Source organism: Pelmatolapia mariae, linkage group LG17 (genome assembly GCF_036321145.2).
Source record: "Pelmatolapia mariae isolate MD_Pm_ZW linkage group LG17, Pm_UMD_F_2, whole genome shotgun sequence".
In the NCBI taxonomy this organism is placed as follows: Eukaryota; Metazoa; Chordata; class Actinopteri; order Cichliformes; family Cichlidae; genus Pelmatolapia; species Pelmatolapia mariae.
The window spans coordinates 18,098,717-18,121,504 of NC_086242.1; the positions used below are offsets into that span (position 1 = coordinate 18,098,717).

At 39.1% G+C, this 22,788-nt stretch overlaps 1 protein-coding gene across 3 annotated transcripts in view; it reads right to left on the reverse strand.

The window, feature by feature from the left end:
- prkcq (protein kinase C, theta) overlaps nt 1-21,375 on the reverse strand; it is a 37,033-nt gene extending 15,658 nt beyond the window's left edge. For 2 of the 3 annotated variants that reach the window (XM_063500979.1, XM_063500978.1), the window contains exons 1-4: nt 21,305-21,375; nt 12,006-12,383; nt 4,426-4,625; nt 1,676-1,736 (exon numbers count right to left, since the gene is read on the reverse strand). In XM_063500979.1, the coding sequence (XP_063357049.1) occupies nt 1,676-1,736; nt 4,426-4,625; nt 12,006-12,123 (379 nt within the window). In that variant the 5' untranslated portion in view covers nt 12,124-12,383; nt 21,305-21,375. Of the gene's footprint in view, nt 1-1,675; nt 1,737-4,425; nt 4,626-10,057; nt 10,251-12,005; nt 12,384-21,304 lie in introns of those variants that run through there. The other variant, XM_063500980.1, reaches the window with a different exon arrangement.
- Between the last annotated feature and the right edge of the window lie 1,413 nt (nt 21,376-22,788).

The window sequence follows — 22,788 nt, forward strand, 5'->3', positions numbered from 1 at the left end:
TAAAGACAAACTTTGGCAGACCTTCAGAAATACTACAGATCAATTACTTAAAACAATTTAAAAAAATCACAACAAAGTCAGGCTTGTTGGAAAATATCAAGAAATGAGGGCTGGCTCAAAGATTTTGCACAAGACTGTATAAACTGTAGAGTTCAGAGACTGAATCTAATCAGCTTAAATACAGCTTGACGTCTGCTACCCTTACTGTAACCAGTCCAACATAGTGCATCACTGCAAACTTTACCACAATACCACAAACTAACACGTGTAGCGTGCACTAAACAGTTTCCATGCAACCACTGAATAACAAAAAAATAGTAGAATAGAACTTCTTCTGCAAGAAACTTCTATTTTTTTTAATGAAAACAAAATTCAGCAGCACATGATTAATACATCCAGTATCTCAGTATTTAAATCTGGTGCGGTCTCCATCATGCAGGATTTACATTTCCCATTTATAAACTTTCACTTGCTGAGCAGTCCTCACTTCTCAAAACAATCTTGTATCTTTCTCTTCCTTCCTCTCTTTCTTATATGCTTTTCCTTCCTTCAGTGTTGCACATAAATTTTTTCTCTCTCTAGGAAGTAAAGCATCGCTGTCTTTAGCTTACAGACGAATCTGTGTGTGGAAAACTGCACCAAAACAGTTTATTGGCTGATATTTGTTGAGCTGTTTGAAAAGTCGCAAACTCCATTAATGCTCACTGCTCTGCTTCTTCAGCCACTAGTGAGATTCTTTGATACTGTGGCCACAATTTTGCATCTGCACTATGAACGCATCACAGGGATAACACAAACCATGACCTTTAGATGTAAGCGGTCCTGAGATGCCATTAATTTCATGCACTAAGTTGCTTATTAGCTATAATTAACCATCATTTGAAGGGATTCCCATTTTAACCCCTGCATAATACAGATGTGGGCATCTATAAGCACTGAGCCTGTTAAGTCATTAGTTGGCACGCAGTTTGAACACACTGTCTGTGTAACGACAGACGACTGACTATGTAAAACCTTTTTTACTTCCACTCACCTGTTAGATTCAGGAACTGAAAACTAGAGTCAGGAAAAGGTCACGATTTAAAATGGGTCTCTTCACAAGAGTAACCCCGCTTACTGACAAAAGATGAGCTAGTAGTGACCATACTCACCACAACTGACATAATCCAGCGTGTCGGGGCAGACGCTAAAGGACACAGGTTGCGTAAACAAACCACACTAGCGGTTTTGACAAACGGGCACTAATTGATGCCCCAGGGGTGAGGATGAGATGTTTCACATCAATTATAATTTAGTCAGATTTTGAAATCCCTGGACTTTAAGGGCTGTTTAAATCTTTCTACACAGTCGAACCACGTCACACGTAAATCTGAGTTTAAGCATTAAACCCACAGGCGACAATACTAGGCAACACTTCTAAAGCTCGTCCTTTGTGCTTCTGGTTTCTCCGTCCTGTCTTTTTAGTGCACAACACCAGAGGAGTTGCTGTTAGGCTGCTTCCTGAGATTACAGCACTGTGTGTGCCAGAGACAATTATGTAAACCACATAAGAACAAGTGGCTCTTGCTGTAATTTTATCAGACTTTTGTGAGACAGTTCTTCCTATTTGGCTGCAAATTCGGTAAATAACTACTGAGGGGCAGCAAGCTGAGGTTTGAAGGTCTGATTCACTCACCACTTTTCTCCAGATAATATCTAGCCTCCATAAGCATGCGTCCCTGCGGCTTCAGCTCCAACTGAGAGAAAAAGAAACAAAAGAAGAACAAAGGGAGACAGAAACACACAAAAAGAGATATTTTAGGAAAGAAATTCATGAGAAAATGACAAAATGAAAAGGGAAGGATGTGAATTCAGGAGGATGATGCATATACGTCATGCTCCTTAGAGGCAGTGACACATGCAGACAGTCTGGCAACAACACACACGCATAAAGAACAGGCTGAAGGAGCGTATTTGATTAGTTTGGTTTAAGAGATCATGCCGTGAAATGTAGTGTAGTGCCACTCACAACCGAGTCTGTCCAGGAAGTGATCTCTTGCTCTCTCTAACAAAAAAAAATCTTAAAAGACTGAGCAGATTTCACCAAATGACCTGCATCTAATTAAAAGAACAGCTTAGCCCAAATCCATGGCCCCAAAACAATCAGCAAATCTTATGTTGGACAGTTTCTTGGAGGAACTATTTTCTTTCTACTTAACTACAGAAGTACAAGACGTAGGGGCGCATCTACCCGTGAAAAAAAGTATCGTGCTTGTGACAGCTGTGACGAGATGAAGACATTAATGAAGTCCTGCCTCGGCTGAGCTGTAATGTTAGTTCTTCACGCTTCCTTTGGTTGGCAGATGTAGAACTCAGCTAAACAAAAGAGTCTTTTTGGATACAAGCCTGAGGGAAAATCAAGCAGCAACCTTGGGGGAAAAAAAGACACACGTATGTAAAAAAACAAAAACAAAAAAAACCACCTAAGCGGTTCCTCCAATGGCCACTTGAGGCTCACTCCAAAAGTGAGCCAGTCCCCATAGGCTGTTATCTATTGATGGTTTCTTTCTTTATAAAAACTGCACAGATGGTGACTTCTTTTTTATAACTCAGTCATTTGGATGCTGTTAAATCTTAAACTTTGGGGTGCAGCATCTTTGAATGACAGGTGCGTGTCAACAGCATGGTGACTTTAACCGAGCGTCCCAGGCCACGCCTCAGCGAACTCAGGTTGATGCATTTGGGGAAATGAAATAAAACTATCTCACAAATAACATGGCTTGCTGTGTGGTACAAAAAATCCAGCAAGGTTTTGTTTGTTGAAAAATTATAATTCATTTTAATCCCACTTAATTGTCAGTCACATGGGCCTAGAGACCGGTTGGTGACCTCCCAGCAACCATGTAGCGAAAAATTCAACCAGTTGTTGTGAGAGTTTGGCTGCTGTTGCTAGGTAAAATTGGTCACAGCAAGGTACATTTTGCTTCCTTGTGTTTACATTGGCCACTAGTAGATTGCAGCAGTGCCCAAAGTTTGGTGGCTTCTCTGTAAACTGTTGCTAAACTTTGAAGAGTGTGATGCAAACCAGAAACTGAGACCATTCACGTTCAAAGTAGACTGCGCCCCTTTGAACCATGTTGGTTTTTGCAATATGAAACAACTTTTACTTTGAAGGTGAACAGTCCTCATTTGTTTTTTTTTTTCAGGTTTCTCTACTACTCTACTACTCTCTACTACTCAGATAGCAAGTGTTTGCAGACAAGTTGGTGTTGTCCATGCAGACTATGGATGACTGTGCCAATCTGCTAGCAACTGAAACCCAAGGAGACTCTTTTCAACTGATTTCACCAAAAAACATCAACTTCCAACAACCACATGCAAACTGGTCAGGAAACACACATTTTTTTCCTAACAACTGGAGGTTGCCCCTGAGTGAGTTACTGAATTGTCTCTAGGCCTGTGTGGCCATGGGATTGGCAAGTTTATGGATACAGTTTGCTAACCAAGCTAGCTGTGTTAGTTGATAATATAGCACTTTCCCCTCTTCGTCAAGTATGGATGCTTCTGGCTTAAAACCCCCCAAAACAACTTGTCTATGAACCAAACACAAAGCTAACAAAAAGCAGTGTTCAGGAACCAACAGATGATGTGATGGTGGATTATATCAGCCATATAGTCTATATATAGTCTACAGTAGAAACCTGTAAACATTTCCCAAGAGATCAAACCTGTTAATTTCTTCCATAAAAGAAGCTAGATTTTGCTGCATGATAAGGGTTTATTTCTTATAATGATACCATTGTGATGCAGCCTTCTTTTCTTATATTGAGAGCAGTTATGATGCCAATAATTATGTCACAATCATAATATGATCCAGAAAGGTTAATAAAAATGTAATAATATCTGTGGTAATTAGTTAAAAACACTGAAGTTGTGCTGTGTGTTGATTGTAAGACAATCTGTGTTTCATATCATAAGAAAATAATGGTTGTAATAAAACAGAGTTTAAAACAGTGTTTTCTTGTTTGGCTTTCTGTATAGATGTGATATAAAATAATCTAAATGAGTTACCATGAAAATGTGGGACAACTTTGTTCTCAGTACGTTGAAACGGTCACAGCAGGAGAAGCACAGATGTTGCTTGTTGATGGTGTTGTGTGCACAGGCTCATTGACTTTGCTTACTAGGACGTGGATTAGAGCCATCATTAAAGTAATTAATTTAACCGAGGCTTCTTTTGCTATGATCTAAAAGCAGTTAGTGTTTTGATTTCAGTTCATATGATGATGCTTATTACAAAAAAACTGTTATTTTTTTAAATAATTTAAAGGAGGATTAGCCCTTTAAACACATCTGCACATCTGGATTTCTTTTTGCCTGCGTAACTAAACAGCTGGTCTGTCACTTCAAACAAGCACACGCATCAATCCATCCTGATGCACTAACCCAAATCTCCAGCTTGCCGTTCTCCTTTTTGCACCGCGTTGCCAGCGAGTCCAGAGCTACCGTGGCCTCAGACTTGAGCTCGGCTGTCCGGTCTTTTACCATCACATGCATGATGCGCCCGCGGTGGACGTGGGCATCGAACGTGGTGCTCCAGGGCGGATACATGGTGGGCTTCTTCTGCTTGTACACTTGACCCTTCTCTGTAAGAAAAAAAAAAGAAGAAAAGAAATAAAGACCACTTCTTTATAGGTAGGACATGAGATAAAATTGACTCTTATTTCATAGCACAGAAGTCTTTTTGACAGCAGAAATCACATCATAGTCCACACCACAGAGCTCCAGTGTTGTCAAGAAACCATTAAAGAAACAGATACATGAACCACACTTCTACACACACTCCTAAGGATATTTTGACTCTATCCTCCACGCACTGTCCTGCTCCCAGAAATGCTGACTACATTTACTCTTGTTTGAGCAGATAAAAAGCAAACAGCGCTCAGCAGTTGGTGTATTGCTCAGCTTCGTTTTCAAAATGAAAAATTTGTTATTTGTAGATTTTGCAAAAATCTACATGTTCAATTGGAATAAGTGGCTGCATGTTTCTGAGAATGAGAATAAGAAAGGTGGAAAGCATTAGGTAGATGTCTGCCAGGTGACAGACTTTATTTTTATCCATTTGCTCATGATGTGACATTTGATCAACTCTTACTTTTAAAATATTGTGTGGCATACAGTTTTCCAAAGTCTGGCTTTTATCCAAAAGAGTACCACAAGCATAACTTCTAAACATCCAGAACTTAGTTAGCATTATTTGCTATGAATTACTTACAACATCACAATGTATTTTTTATTTTTTATTTTAGCTAGAAGACTGAAAGACAGTCTGTGGTTATCACATGTTTTAGACAACTGCATGATTTGTTCTGTACCCCACTCATTATCTTTGAAGCTACTCGGTGAAGTCCCAGAAAATGTGGTTGCTAACAAGTGGCTAAATGGTTCTGATGAAGTTGTTGGGAAAATTTACTGTCACGTAGGTGAAAATGGGAACTTTGCAGGGGTGGTGTTTTTGTTTACAGCCCACTGTTAGTGTTTTGCTTCTTGCAGTTGCATTCATGCTTCAAAAAACATAAAACAGACATCTGTTCATTGAGGCTATCTTGCTCAAATCTCATTAGCTTTTAGCCAAGGAAGTGGGGTGATGCTAACTTCCAGTTTGGCCTACAAAATAAAAGTCATGCATGCAGCACTTTAGAACAGCTGCTGGGAATGATGACATTGTGTGTCAAGGACAGCTTAACCTGTCTTTTGCTGCCTACACTAGAGAAAATGTCATTACAAAATCACAAGCTCTGTAGATTTTGTCCCATAACAAATTTGAAAATACCACAAAGAAAAGAAAACCCTGCTGTTTTTGACTGTTTTAACCATTACAGACACTGAAAAAGCTAATTAATGAGTTCATTTTAAGTGGTCTGGATAAGTAAAACTCTTCTATTTGTCAGTGTAGAGAGATTTAACTACATATTTTATTCCTGAGATATTTAATTATAAGAAAAAGTGCAATTTAAATATTACATCTCAGTTTTTCTACATGACTGAAAAAAGAGGTGCTTTGAGCTTGAATTGGAAAAAAAAAAGTCTAACATTACAGAAAAAAAACTCATCAAAAGCTCATTGCACATTCTGCCCTTTGTAAAATGTAAAATTCTAGTTAATTGACAGAAATTCTTTTTTTTAAAACTTTGAGCCCACTGCGAAAAATCACAAGTTTCTACAGTAGACAGTGAAAAAACAGAAAATTTGTGTTATTTATTTGTTTATGTATCAAGCTGCTCTTTAAAGCCAGATTCATGACCGTCTTTGATCCCATGTGCTTGTTAGTGCTGTTAGACATTGCACTATGTTTGAATATTTGACCACCCAGCAAGCAGATTATATCATCATTCACTCTGAATGTTGACAGATTTTCAATTGCATCATATGGCCAGGAGGGAAAGAAAGCCTTTGTAATTCACATCTGCTGATTTTTCTCTGCAATAACATCCCATATATCCACTTACATAACAGCCACATGCTATCCTGCTGCTTCAACAATAAAGCCCTCTAAGCTTTTTACTCCCAAAGTGATCCGCTGCCTTCTCCATCTCATTGGCTCATTGCCTTTCTGTCCATCGCCTTTGCCAGCTGCTGTCAGAGCTGATTAAAGCACAAAGAAAGGAAAATGTGTGTTTGTCTCCCCAGATGCACAGGATTTATCAGACGGTGTCTTTTTTATTTTAAAGAAGGTTTCCTTGCAGCATTAAGCAAAGTGCATGGTGATGTTTTGGCTCCATGCAGTTCTCAGTCTGTGTTCTTTGAAAAAGCACAAAGTGCTATTTAGAGTTTGTGCTCTCATGTCTTCGCTCTTTTGAAGGCGCTTACATTTCCCTCTCTGTATATACTGTCGGTAAAAACACACAGAAACACTGAATGGGACAATGAGAAAGAAATTCATCCAATAAAGCAAATCTGTCTGCTGTGTTTGAGCTTCAGATCCCTGGCTCATCAGGTTTGCCTCATTTGAATAAAATTCTAAAGTGGAATTCACTAAAAATTATTCGCTGTTTGAATGACCTGTTGAGTTTTCATGAATGCATGAAGACGCATCTCATGAAACACACAAAAAAGGCCTGCGACTCAGCTGAGTTACCTCTTTGTTGGCATTTGAGCCGTTGAGTTTCATTTACATACATACATTTTGTCTCGCTGTCATCATAGTTCGTGAAAAGCAAAACCAACAATGAGCTGATTTAACTAACCAGTACTGTCTGTGCTTCCAAGAACTGATATCTATGCCAAAGAGTCCTATTGTTGTCCAGGCCTTTTGAAAACACATCAGAAATAAGAAATTCTCCTCGATTACCATAATCACAGACTGTATATAAAAAATGGACGTAGCCACTGCATCTTGCTAACCCTAACTTGTACCCTTGTTGTGTTCAGTAAGACTTAAAAGTAGCGATTGAGACCATACATAGTTCATATAAGAATTAAATAAGGGCTTAAATCAAGAGAGCCAAATGATTTTTCTGATAGTCTTGTCCTGGCAACCACCTAACGATTAAGTTTTGTTTTGTTTTTTTATTGATGTGACTTAGCACTAATTAGCATGTACACACATCTCTGCAGTTTACTGATACAACTGTACAGTCTATATATGTGCCTTGTTAATTAGACTGGTGAGCATGGGACAACATCCTCTAATCTGAAAAGTTTGGTGAACCATGCTGGTTTTGGAGCAGAAGTAGGCACAGTTCAAATGCTCTGCCAACCATCTTTCATATACAGTCTATGGTATTTACCGTTCTGCTTTGGTGCGGAGTGCGGAGAGACACTTGACTGGATCTTTCTCATACTGTTTTTACATGTACAGAACATGCTGGCCTTATTTTGAAAGTAAGAAAGGATTTTACTTAGTGCAGATACACATTTTGTATCTGTGTCTGTGTAAGTATAAATGCTACTAATAATATATTTTAACTTTTCCAGACTAAATTACACAAGAAATCTAAAAGTGGAATCATTTGAAGCCTTATAAACTTCATTATACAGGAACAGACACGAGTTATTTGGCACAGCCATGTATACCATCATGCCAACGCTACTTTTGAAAAAACAGTACTGTAAGAACAGAAAATCATGCGGCTTTAAAGTGAAACTTGTGCACGACTTGCTGTGCTTGGCAGAGTCGAAAACGGAGAAACCTAAAGAGAGCCTGAACACACTCGACTAAAGGCGACTTCAGTCACTGCTATTTGAAGATGAAATAAGTCACAATGAGCCAAAAAGGGCCTGATGGGAGCTATCTACTGTTTTTCTATTTTTTTAATCAGCTCTTCATTTCACCCTGCCAGCGAGCATATGCTCCTCATAAACACTGGAACACTGTTTAACGTAATAAACGGCTTTTCCCTTTTAAGGGTACTCTTTGTGATGAAGTAGTGGATGTCTTCACTTCATGTGAGTATTTCAGTTTAAGCACATCATAAGATCAATGACGCGTCCACTCTTTGCTTCTTCACAATGTTATGACTCATGCATTAAAAATATATACTTATAATCTAAAGTAAAGTGAAACGAAACTAAATTACATTTAGTTCCCCGGTGAAAGTGTAAGTGAAACACACACGCAGAGTGTCGCTCTGCTACCCTGTAGGACAAGCGTTGCGGTTACATTGAAGAGGAAAAGAAACATAAGGACCCTCCTCTTTCCTCTCAGTCACACACTGTGTTTAACTTTATCCTGCACTCATACTCAGCAGTGGTTAAACTTAGCCAGATGCAGAACTAAGATTTCTGCTGTGAGGCTTTATCACGCTGGGAAGTTTCCCACAGTTGTGACACTGGATGTGAATCAACAACCCAAAAGAGAGCTTTAAAAAAGGGCATACTGGGCTTACTGTATAAGCTCATTAACATTTCTATTATTTAAAAATGTTGAGTCCTTGAACATGTAACATTCCTGCTATATGAGCCATCCAATACCTCAGATTCTGCAGCCATAGCCGGAAAGACTTACTGGAACTGAATGTCAGCGTCCTTCAAAGTGAAAGTAAACATAGCTGATTCACTATGAAAACAGTTACAGATAATCAGTGAAGCGTTCTACGCTGTAACCTACTTCAACAGTCACAGTCGACATTTTCTGTTCCCAACACACACTGTTGTTGCTTCACTGAAAACTTCCTGAGCATCACTTCCTGTGCTGCATGGAAAACCTTTCTTTCTTTCTTTTTTCTGGTAAAAACCCAGTGAGCATAGTGTGGCGTTTTATGGCAACCCTGTCTACAGAAGGGCTGCGATGCTGTGAAATATTAAATAATATTTAATATTATACTTAGTGAGAATGAGTGATTTACAAGATGTTTAAATTCTATAGGGGTCAGTCCATCGCAAATCAACGTGGGCCTTCAACATGACCGTCTCAGATTTGCATTAAAAAAGTCTGCAGATGTTTAATGACTGCTCTGAAACTTGAGCTTCATTTACCAAATATGTTACACGACATATATTAAAAAGGTTTGTCAACCCACTTTTACCCCTTTGATTAACACATGTGTGAACATGAATATTTAAAAAAAACTCTTTTCCCTGATTTTTGTTCCCATCCAAATGAGCCAAGATCTGTAATTTGGGACACATGCATCCAAAAATGTCAGTCTATGCTAATGTGAGATGGAATAATACAAAGACGACATATAAAAAGAAACGTCATCCTTACGATTTGAATGTAAGCAGCATACAGACCAGAAAAGTCATGTAACGCTTGACTTTCCTCATCAGGTTAAGATTTAGTTGCATATAAGCAGGCAATTTATTTATATAGCACTTTTAGAACAACTCCCAGATGACCACACAGTGTTGTACACTTGACATGCCAGAAATGATACACTGAATAAGTTAAAAATAAATAAATAAAATAAAATAAAGATAAAAATTAAAAAAATAAGATGATAATTAAAATGACATTTAAAATAATAAAATTAGCACAAATAGCAAAAAATAAAATAGTACAAAATGATAATTAGAATTACATGTAAAACAATAAAATCAGCACATTAGATTTAAAACAATAAAATCAGGGTCATACTGTGTCATATGCCAAGGAGTAAAAATGGGTTTTAAGACTTGTTTTAAAAGTGGACAGTGAAGGGGCCTCTCTAATGTGCAGGGGCAGATTGTTCCAGAGATTAGGAGCAGCAATAGAGAAGGCCCTGTCCCCTCTGAGCTTTCTCTTGGACCTGGGTACCTCCAGGAGCAGCTTGTCAGCTGACCTGAGAGACCTGGGGGGTGAGTAAAGATGCAGAAGCTCAGAGAGGTAAGTTGGGGCAAAACCGTTTAAACATTTAAAAACAAACATGAGAATTTTAAAATGAACTCTAAGATATACAGGCAGCCAATGGAGTGAAGCGGGGATGGGAGTTGTGTGTTCTCTTTTACGATAAAAAGATACCAGAGAGGTATTTAAGAGTCTTTAAGAAGGAAAAATATGAATGTTTAAAAAACGGAGAATTTCATTATATATGGTAAATATATAAACAGGATGACCCTGTAGTGGAAATCACTGCTTGGGCTCAGGAGCTCTTTTTTTAACTCTACCACACAAACAAATTAAACTACAACAAGATCCTGAAATTCCAGATCACTTTCTCTGGACACGAGCTCGTTAAGGATGGACTGAGGCGACTGGAAAAACCTTTCCTGTCATCAGAATGATTAGAAATTTGAATTCATGAAAATCACGGATATCTGTGTCTTCAGAGCTGAAGGCTTGTTCAGTTAAAAAGTCTGTGTCAGTGAGGATAAAGAGGAGCATAATTGCTTGCGGCCTGGGTAACATTTAGTTCTTAACATTTGTGAAGGCAGCGCTAATGATGAACCATCAACACATGCTGCCATCGTGATACCATTTATTTCTCGAGGAGATTCAGTAAGATGGTGCCAAATCACATTTTGCATCAGTTTGCACAGCAGCATATTGTAAAAGAGTCGCGGTGTAAGCTGGGGGGACCGCAGCTCACACCTCAAAAACATTTCACCAGTTTTTGAAACTAAAAAATAGCCAAAGCGAGGCTGCTGATCAGCTTAAAACCTACACCAAGCTTATAACACTTTCAGCACTGCAACGACTGCTCTCCCTAGGCCTCAAACACTTACACTCAGAGTGTTGCTGTTAAAAGTGGTGAGCAACATTGCACAATGATAACCAAGCCCATGTTAACATGGTATCTGAAGCAAAATGAGGATAGATTTTTAATGAAATTAACATTTTTAGCATTTGACAAGCTGTCTTTATGGTATTTCTGCAAAATTCAAAGTTAAAATGAGTTGAAAATAACTGTTCCAAACTTGTTTTTGTGAAAACATGCACAGAGATTATTACAAAGTTGATTCCTATATATAAATATTTAATCCTTCGACAAGTTACATGTTAAAAAAGAAAGGATTATGTCAACCACATGTAAAGATAATGTCTTCAAACTGCTTGTTTTTGTGAAATCTAAAGCGAACAGTTTTACAATCATACGTGTCAAAGAAAAGAAACAAAGTCACATTTGTGAACATAAAAGCAGTCAATGTTTGGTATTTTTCTGGATCAATAGCTAAATTACTGAATCAATTCTGAGCTTGTGTGGCTACGAAAAAACCCCCAAACAAACAAAGATGATGCAATCGCCAAGACCAAAACATAATTACACATGCCAAAATGTTCCACCTCACTGTGTAATTTAACCCTCTGAAGTTTAAGCTGTCATCGATGATGACTTTAATCCTAACCGTAACCCTAAATCCAACCCTGTGCTATCAGATTATGTCATTTTTGTCCTTTTTTAAAGTTGCTCTTCCAATTTTGGCCATCAAGGAGCAGAAAAGGGGTTTGGGGTGGTCACCAGTGACCACTTAGACCTCAGTGGGTTACAGTCAGGGTCTTGTGGATCCACAATTCCAGTGTCTGTAACCACTGTTCAATTAAATGCTCAACTTTCACTTGATTGAATGGACTCAAATTAAAATGATCATTATTTATAGTCACTAACCTGTGTCAACGGCCTCCTTCATATAAACAGCACAGTATGGGTTCAGCACCTCCTCATGATAAGCCAGACCCGGATCAATCTCAAAGTGGGAGAATCCGATCCGCAGGAAAGGTGACATGTCTGCGGACTTTTACCGTCTGACCGCTGCTCAAATATCCAAACAGCCTCCACGGATGCGCTCTGGATGAAGTCCTCTTAGTTTGAATAGATGAGAAAGAGATGAGATTTGTGAGCTTTGAGAGCTCGTGCACTGCTGTAAACCACCTCTCCTCCACTGCAGCATGCACCGACTGCCCCTCTTCCTCCACAGGAAAGATGGGCTAGCAGAGGGGAGGAGGCAGGGAGTTTTTTCTTTCCACCCCTGACACTTTAAAGAACCTGTAAAAAGGAAGAGAGAGAGACACAGACATTTCATCACCCGTGACGCCGTAACCACAAGCTCTTTCCCTGCAAACGTAACTTTTATCTGCTCCAGCTGGCTGTTACAGCAAGTTTTAAAATCAAATCAACAACAAAACTTCTTCTCGTACACTCTCCCCCTCCCCCTGATAAAATGTCTCAAACCACACATTTAATGAGAGGACAGGAATGCATCTGCCATGCTTTGCAGAGTTTCACACATAAAGCACTGCGAGCAATGAAAAAAAAAGCAGCCCGCTGAACCTAACTGCACCTAAAAAAAACCCCAACCTCTCATAACTTTAGGGCTTGTAAACAAATAATCTCTTTGCTTTGTGCGATCAGCCATGCCAATAATCACAGTAACATACCTATAAATCACTTCCTCTGTGACCGCTGCAGTGTCTTCGACTCGGTCAAGGCCGATGTGACATTTGAGGCCTGCTGAAGAGCTCTGTGTGTGTGTTTGTGTGTCAATGTCAGTCCCAGTGGTGGAGAGAAGACAGGGACTATTAATAGAGCTGAAATACTAAACGCAGATGTGGAATATATGACAGCATGCGCCTGAGTCTGCAATATTCATCATCAGAAACGGGCACGTGTCACCTTCTTTACTGTAAAGCTTACTGTCCTTAAGTAGCGCCATGTGAACTTGTGTACACTGCGTCAGCGTAGTTCAACATCTTAACAGAGATAATGTTTTAACTTTTTAGCTCCCAAAATAAAAGCACGAGGTGTTTCATGCAGAATTAGAATTTGAGTTGAACAAATTGAACTAGCTAATGGAAGCTTAGCCCGGGGTCCGAAATCAGCCCGGTGATGACATTGGACAGATTTAGAAATGTGAACCAGTATAAATTTTGAACTTTTAATTGACATTTTCATAACTTTTCCCTCTTATAAAGAGTGCCCACCTCTATTGCCAATCATACTACACCCAAAAAGTTAACTGAGACATAAAAAATTAAATACCAGCATTAAAATAACAAAAACATTGTATTTTATAACAGTCTGTGAACAGTCATAACTTTTTCTGTAATTTAACAGGTTTATCATGCAGTTTCACTGGTCCGGCCACTGAAGATCAAAATAAATTCCTGCTATGTATGATGTAGGACAGTAATGACAACATAGAAGAGGTGGTACATCCATTCCTGTTGGGTCCTTTTAACTCAACAAATCAAAAAAATGTTTGATTTCTAATCAACCGTGTATCATATAATTATCATTCAGCTCGACAGTAAGGTATTTTTGCATCTTTCAGCTTATCACCTTGTTTTGAGAGGCAACTTTTGTACAATGTTTTGTACTTTGGTCACATCTGCTGATCGCTTTCAGCACAGTCCTTAAATACCACACTGGACTACAAACTTAACACATGACCGGCATCATAAGGTGGAGGATTCAGAAACTGTACATAAAAACAGCTGAAAGCATGAGGGCTTTCTCTATGAGAGTGCTTTCTCTGTTTGGTTGCTCTGTTTGACCCGCCCCTCCCCCAGTGTCAGCGGATAGCTGTAATGAATGCAGTTTTAGTTTTAAACCAAGGTGGGCATCCTTCACATCTCTAGTGCTAGGCAATAAATAAAATACATGTGAAAGTCAACACAAAAAAATGAAAGCTTGAGGTATGTTTGATACAATGCTACTCTATGCAAAGACACTTTAATGGCATGCAGCTAACTTGGCTCATACCACATGCTAATCCAAGCCATGTTAACTTGCCTTTTGAATAAGTGGCTGTTGTCGCAAATACACTCTTCCAAACTTCAGGTACTCCCAGTGTGAAGCCCCCTCCGTCAGTGCCCCCCATCGTCCATTTTTGTAAAAATACTCCCATTGCAAAATATTAAAGAAGCAGCCAGTTTCTGGGAAAATTTACACCCCCAAAGTCTGTGCATTATAAAAGTATAATGCTGAAGCTAAAGATATATATTCCCCAGACAGTTAGAACTAAAAGGAGAATAAACATTAGGCTTACCATCATGGAGGGAAACAAAAATATAAATTTGTCATGCACAAAATGTCAAGCTATTTGGCAGTTCAGAAGCCACAATTACAGTATTTCATTAGCCATTTCTTAAAACAACAAAACAACAACAAAAAACAAAACTGATTTACCAGGTACTAAAATACTGCGCACTTTTAGTAAACCAGGTATAACTTTACTCTCGGAAATGTTGTGGCCTCTTTGAACTTGTGCTGACTGCTTGGTTTGTTCACATTACATTGGTTTGAGTGGCTGTATAGATTCCGTTACTTATACCATTAAATTTCCATTTAAACCACTGAACTAGTCAGCGTGGTATCACAAAGGGTGAAGAAACCCAGCAGTTATTCCACATGTTAATCCCTGGCAGTTTTCTCTACCACACATACAGCAGTTTCTGAAATGTTGTTAATCATAGACCATTGGGGAGAAATCATTACGATCTAACCACTTACTTTTTTTGAGCTGTTACTACATAAATTTCGATTTCTTTCATCCTTTTTGAAAATAATCTTCATTTTACTTCAAAGTTGCCATTTTTTTCCGAACTCTTACATACTGAGAACTATAATACTGATAATGCTAAGCATGTGAAACTAGGACACAGTTATACTTGTGTTTTTAATACGTTTATGAAAACTTTATAGACTCTCAATTTGAATAAGCCTGAAAGATGTGAAGGTTAGACTTTATTTTTTTAATTTAATGTAGCATGTTTTGATAAGTAGTTATGTCCCTATACACACAGTAACATTCGGTGCTTCGTCTGTATATCCTTGGCCCTGATGTTAGTATCACAAGTGCATGCCAGCACTTACGTTCACACACTCCCACACAATCCTAACATCACAGATTCAAACTTTTGAAATGTGCAGAGCAGCAGCCCTCCCTCGCAGTTTTTCGTGTAGGTTGAACCTGTTGTAAAAGGCTGCGTTCAAGCAGGAGGAGTTAGACTTCCGGTGCTCAAGTTACATCAGTGCAACCACACTTCCTGTTTCTGAGCGGTTTAATTTTTTGTTTTTGAAGCCTGACAGGTGGGGCTGTAGCAAATTTGAGATTGAAAAACAAAATCAGACCCAAAACCCCGCTGCTCTAAATTTTTTGAAAAGGTGGGAGGAGGACAGAAAAAGCAACGCGAAGCTGAAAGTTTTCTTTGCGATGCGTTTGGAAGATTTAGGTTAGAAATTATATGTAGATTATCATATAAATGTGAAATGTAAAGCTTTAACCTGACTGCATCAAAGCAAGCTATAAACTGAACTTGGAACATCTGCATTAAACCTACAGCTGCGAGAAGTTTTCTATTAGACCACATAAAATAAAATGTGGTCTGATTACTGATCTTTATCGCTGTTGCAGTAACAGTCAAACACACAAACACATAATAACTGAATAACTGAATAATATGTGTACATAATGTAATAGTTTTAAGTGCAAGCTGGAAAAAGTACGTGAACGTCTGAATTTAGTAATCTGTAGAACCTTTTTTTTTTACCAGAAACACCTTTAATCAGACGTTTCCTGTAGCTGATTATGAAGCTTAGGCAACAATGATGACAAATTTCTGGACCACTCCCTTTTATGTGACTGGTTTAGTTCAGCAACACTAAACCTTTCCTGCCAATGACATTTTTTTGAATTCATTACTCTCCTAATGATTAAAACCCATCCAAGCCCTGAGGTAGGAAAGCAGCTGAAACCATGTTGCTCCCTCCGCCTTGGTTCACAGTTGAGCTGAGGTTATTTATGTGCGTGCAGAGTCCCTTTTACTTTTTTTTTTTTTTCCTCCAGGGATTTTCTGTCCACAGAAAAGTGTCCTAGAAGTGTTGTGAAATATCCAGGTGGTCTTTTAAAACTATAGGATGTTATCTAGCCACAGAAATGTCTCCAGGTGTTGTGGTGCTACTCCTGTCTTTGTGATCCTTCTCTTCTGAGGTCCAGTGAAAGTTGTTGTGACTGAGGACTGGTTCGAACTCCTTTAAAGTAGAGACAGTCAGTAAATTACAGGGAGGGGCACCTGTATAACCTCCACTTTTAACTCCCACTGCTGTTTTTGTCAAAGTAATTAGCAGCAGAGGTTCACTTGGTTTTTCCAGGCACGACTGTGGATTGATTGCTGGATGGGTTTATCACACACATTAAAAGTTCAACTGTTTTTCTTTACTATTGGGGTGGTCAGATTGAGTTTGTATATAACTGTAACTTAAATAAACATCAGATAATATTCCAGTTCCAGTTCCAAAGGTTTTACGATGTTTTCTCAGAACTGTACAAACCAAGGCTTTTGTTGTAATGAGCTGATACTGTATGGTGGTGTCATGGCAATGCATCATTTAGAAAGCAGCTGTCATACAACAAAAGCACTCCCTTAACTTTTGAGAAATTACAGCCACTTGTATACAAGGTCACTTATTTCCAGGTGCTTAAATGTAATTGAACAGATTAAGAATAAATAAAATCGCAATTTTTAATACTTTGCCAATAACACTCTGCAGGGAATGGTGGCCTTTAGTCTATCACCACAGAACGAGTTTCCTCCTTTGTGGTGCTTTCTGGGTCTTCCTGTCTAATGGCCCCATTATGCTCTCCCTTTCGTGGGTTTTGCGTGCCAATTTTGGCGTGACATCATGTGTTGAAGGACACAGTCTTTGTGGCGTTGGTCGTGCACCTCTCGATTCTCGTAACCACGGCCACCGCAGCTGGATTGAAGACATGAGTGTACGATCATGATGGTTTTTTACTGTCATTTTAATTATATCCCAGTACAGAAGCTCAGAGACATACAGATATACAGAGGGAGGTGTTGGAACAGTTTGCAAACTTTAGAGTTTGTGGAAAAAACAAACTCAGAAAACAAACTCAAAGTCTTGGCTTCCGGTTTTCACTTCTTCTCCTCCTACATCGGCGCTGATTGGGGATATTGTCTGTGTGGCGACAGCTATCGTTGAGGACAATACTGGAGCGGCTTCCTGCGTGTAACGGCGGGTATAAATACAACTGTGAAACGAGGTTACTGCGGTGAGCAGAGCGACCATTACAGCAGTTATACTGGGGCCTTTAGCCTTGTCTTCAGTGAAATGCAGCCCAGCTGGGTTGAGAACAAATGACTGATATAGGCCTGAGTCACACAGGTCTAGAAACCGGTTGGCAACCACTGGTTGCTAGGCAAACATGGCTATTGCCTGACCAGTTGGCAAGGTGATGGCAGTCAATTTGAAATCGATTGTTAAATCCACAGTCGAGTAGGCCGAGAGAGTTGTCAGTGACTCCCTGCCAACCACAGGTTGTTATTTTCTGAGTGGCTGCTGCAGGCTGCCAGCAGACCGGCTGGCTGAAATTGGTTTTCGTGAAGTTTACACAGCTGTACCAAAAACCTCGGTGCAATTACGAGAATGTTTTTGGTGCAGCGCAATCTTTGTGACCAATTTCACCAGCAACCACAATGGCAAAGACATTTTTACCCAGCGACCAGGTGATTGTCAGGGAGCCACCGAGCAGTCTCCAGGCCTGTGTGAGTGGGGCCGTAGACACTGCAGAAAAGCTCCTGGGTTGGTTTGACACTAATTCAGCAGGCTGCTTCTGTCTCCTGTCATCATCAATAACACTTGTGACCAATGCCTTTGGAAGGTATGCGTGTCCATGCCATCACGCTCTTTCCATTGTGCTTTCCAGAGGATATCGTTTCAGATCATAAAGTGTTCCTTCCAGTTAAATAAGAATGCCATTCGGATGATGATCGGACTTATTCCAGAGTAGTGGTCGGCTCTTGGCTGAGTGTTGTGAATGATTTGTTTCTTCCCCGTGGAAAGGATCCTGAGATCATCCACCCTTGCTGTCACTGTGGTCTTCTAGTCTTTTTTTGTGTTGCCAAGCACAAAATATTTTTAAAAAATCCCAATAAAAAGTATTTTTAATTTTACCAAATATTTTTTTTTCTACTCGTAAAGTTGAAGCTCCACCTCTGATGGTGGAAGTAGGGATGGTTTTGCTTTTGCAGCCTGTTTCACTTGCATTACCGGCTCCACTGACCCCATGTCATGGTGTAAAAACAGGTCATATTTTACTTGCTTAATTTACAAAGAACCAATGAAGGTCCACACATGCTGCTTTTAAGTCAGATTTTTCTTTTACACATAAAAATAGGGGACTAAGTATAAAAATAACTGTAATTCATCAACAAAATGTATTATTTTTGTTAAAACCTAAAGCCTGCTTTTAATAACACCTACCATAAATAAGGTTTTTGCTGAGTTTTGTACTTCTTAACTTTTTCTCTTGCTGGTTTTGATAGCTGTGAAAGTTATTTGTGAGGTGCTACTTCAGATTTGAAATGAGAGCCAACTTGACTTGATCTGATTAAATTTACATATGCCACATTTCCAATTACTGGCCTGGTGATATGAGTCAGTCACCTACCAGCAAAGTCTTCCAGGCAGTGCTGTACTGAAAATGCAAATTCAGGGTCGTATTATACTGAAAAGAAGCATGTTAATAGGAAATGTAATTCTGCAACGGAATCACCCAGTAAAAGCTGAAAATCATTTGAATCTATCTGTTTCTGCAACTGCAGGTGCAGCGAGCCAGTTGTTGTTGTTTTACTGATAAAAGAAGAGTGAAGGAAATAAAGTGTGTGCCCCTTACCCCCACCTGTAGTTTTCTTTTTAAAGCACACTGATCTGCATGACGAGCGATAACAAGCAGCTGGGAGCTCATTACAAACTTAAACCCATTCTTCAAACCAGAAAAGCAAACCTTGAACTCCAGTGCTGTGAAATTTATAGACAATGATGCAGAAATCATTGAATGTGTTTCCTTTTGAGAAGAAAATTGCAGGAAAAAGCGGCAGCGTTGAAAGAGTGGGAACGAGCTGATGCTGTCGGTCAGTGAGAAAAAGGCTGATTTTAACAACCTCAAGGCTTCAAGCTTTAAGATGTTTGTGTTTCCTACACCTCTGTGGTGTGATGCTCATGAAACACTCACGTTATTTGCTTTAATATACTTTCTAAAATAACACAATGGACTTCAATAAACAGCAGATGCTGCACAGCTTTTGAGCTGATGCCCATGATGACATGTTAAAGGCATTGCCCTCTTTTTGTCAGAGCAACAGCGCTCTAAACCTAAGTGGATTTAAACAGGACTAACACAGGGGTCATTGTTAAAATAAGCTGCCCCAATCCCTTCGATTAATGTTTAGAACTATTTTCCCTCACATATAAGAACACAAACACACTTTTGTGTTTGTCTTCGAACAGAAGCCGTCAGATCTCTGTGATGCACTCGTGCGGCTGATGTTTATCTACTTCCAAACAGCCAAAATACAGAATAAATAGATTTTACTTTATTGTGTTTTCTCATAGCGCACACTGCAATGTGTGCTGGCATCTGAGGTGCCACCACCCGTTGTTGCTCAAATGCCACCACCCCCCCTTCGCCCCTGCCCATACTCAAACCCACTCATGGAGGTACAAAGAAGGTCAAGTGCGAGTGATCCGGTGCTGGAGACCTTTCAGAAAGCTTTCATGAGAGGGGACAAAGTCTAACGAGCCTCCCACCTGACCCTCTGTACCCAGCAACATCAAAGCACAGCGTGTGTTTGCTTTCTGAAGCAGCTAAAAGAGGAGGCTGGAGAGCTTTGTTGTTACTGACAGGGGTCCATGTGTGTGGCAAAGGCCTTTCACCATACAGTAGCTGCTGCTTCGACACTCAAAGCATCCCTGAAGCGGTCACTCATTTAAAGACACACACAAAGAGTTGACCCTCAGCAGCTAACGTCAGCTGCTTAGTTTGACACTGGGACTACAGGCCAAAACCTTTAAAGGTCAACCTACACTAATGCCTTCATTAGAGGCTAAACCAGCTAGCATGCAAACACAATATTGCACAGTGCTGGCCCACATTACAGACCAATATCAGCCTATTACAGACATAGTGGTGCAGCAGGAACTCTGTGAACTTTCTGCATAATATCATGGAAAAAATTGTGGCATTGTGAACTCAACGCTGACAAAACTAAACAATAACACCATAATTGTTTAATTTCAATGTAACTCTAACAGACTGCATGAATATTTCTATTAAAAAATGGGTAGCTGAATAAATATAATTTTTTCCCCCAGTTTCTCAGTTTCAGACGCTAAAATCCAGCAGTATTGATCAGGTTCTTATGATTTACTGTGTAAATTGGCTCAAATGAATTCGCACTCAATCAGCTCCAGACAGTAAAATGCTGTGAGTATATTTATTTATGTATGTTGATGCATTTTCTCATACTTTAAGTTTAAAATGATGTCACCATTTGCAATTTATCACCTTTACTTGTGAGTTTGTTATTTATAGAATGATTTTGTTATTTTTATGTCTTGAAAGATACCTATAAATAAATTATGCCTTATATAGTTGTACATTATTATGGCCCAAACTATCTAAATGCAGAAGTGGGTAACCCCAGACCAGCTTCCTGTTTACACAGTAGTAGTAGTAATAATAATAATAATAATAATAATAATAATAATAATACAGTAGTTAATCCACAAGTAAACGCCTACATGTAAGTATTTTTAGTTTAGTATTTTTAGTGTATTTGTGTTCATACAAACGTATAGTTACTAAAGGTGTTAAGTGTGACTCACACCCCCCCCCCCCCCCCCCACACACACACACACACCCACACACTTACACAACTTTATAATACACTAAATACAGATGTTTTCGTGTCAGTGAATAAATGTAGATTATTTTCACCCGTTCTGTGTTTCTAAAAATAACATCACCACCTAATGGCAAACACGCGTTTCGCAAATTGCAAAGCAGCCGCTTAAAACCTAAAAAGTGTGGAGAAATGCTTTTCTCTAGTTATTGACTAAAGTTCAGAAAACTCGGGGTGGAAACCAAAGGAAAGTGTACTGACCTTAGAGACACAGCAATGCCCGCTGAAGTTTAGAGCTTGCAGCTGAAGCTGCTCTCCATCCGAGAGTTTGTAGACCGGAGGGAGCACAGTGGGCGCATTTAAGCGTGATATCACGTGGCGTTCACGGACTGTAAGAATATTCACACTTCATGAAAGCGGTCTGAAGTGATCAATCAAATTTGATACAACAGCACAGATGACGTTTCAGTTTTTCTGTTTTACTGCCTATTTGAACTAATAAATAAATAGTTTTAAAGTGGTGGTCAAGATGAAAATACTATAACCAATTAAATGAAATGCATCATAACAAATACGTTATCTAAGCACAACTCTGTCCTTTACTAGTTTTAGTCTCAGCTGATTTTCCAATTCGCTTATAAATATTTATTTGCAGAAGTTGCATTTCCGAGCAGACAGTGAATGCAACTATCCCTGCGCACCGTACGAAGTGAAACTTATTGGTGAAACTACATCAAGAAAAACAACCTGACTTCAAGGCCACATTCAGAGATGTTTGATGGCAAAGTTTTATTTCTAATGTTTCCGAGGCAGCACTCAAATTAGCATATTTAATATCAAACCCAAATATCAGGGCTGATTCGCCTGCTTTCCCTGTAAGTCGTCTGAGAGACTACTCTAATACACATGTAGCTCATATGTTGTGGGTTTGTACAGCTGACTGCCTAATATACTGTGAAACCTTTATGAGTAAAGCTGGGCTGCTCGGTTAGTTGATAAAGGACAAACATCCTACAATAACAGAAATGCTGTTGTTGGTAGTATTAATACCCAGATCACGTGGTTACCTGGTGCTACCTGGTGGATAAACAGGAAAAAGACAAATAGATTTATTCTGTGAAATGTATCAATAACTGGAGACCGAATTCAAGTGTATTTATTTTTTAAAGTTGTGCTGTAGTAATTTTTTCATGTCTGTTCTCACTATTTCTCACTTTAAATTGTGGTAACGTTAAACATATATTAAGCAAACCTCAGACTTTTGAGTTCTTAGAAGCATAAAAGCTTCTATATTTATAGGAAATGTAGTAATTAAGTCAGAAAAAGGATATATTTGGAGTTAAAGTAGTGTGATTTTTATGTCTTCATAATTTCATTTCTGCATTGAGTGATTCAGTAAAAGGAAATGATACCATTTGAGACTTTCAAGAAGACTAAATTTAAAATCTGGTGACCGGGCTCATTACTAAAGCGCCCAAGACCACTGGGTCAGAGAGGACCAGTGAGTGAAACTAGATCAGTACTTTAACACACAATACTTCTGATTGCAATTTTTTAATGTACTTAAAAGTATTTCTATGTGCAGTTGCTGTCTGATTGTGTCATTATATTTAGGATGCAAACACTGATCATCAGTACTCAACAATATTACTTTACATTAGTGGTGCAAGTCATATGTGTGTGTGTGTGTGTGTGTGTGTATGACTTTGGTTTATGGAAACTGGAGGACATCCATCCTTCCTCCC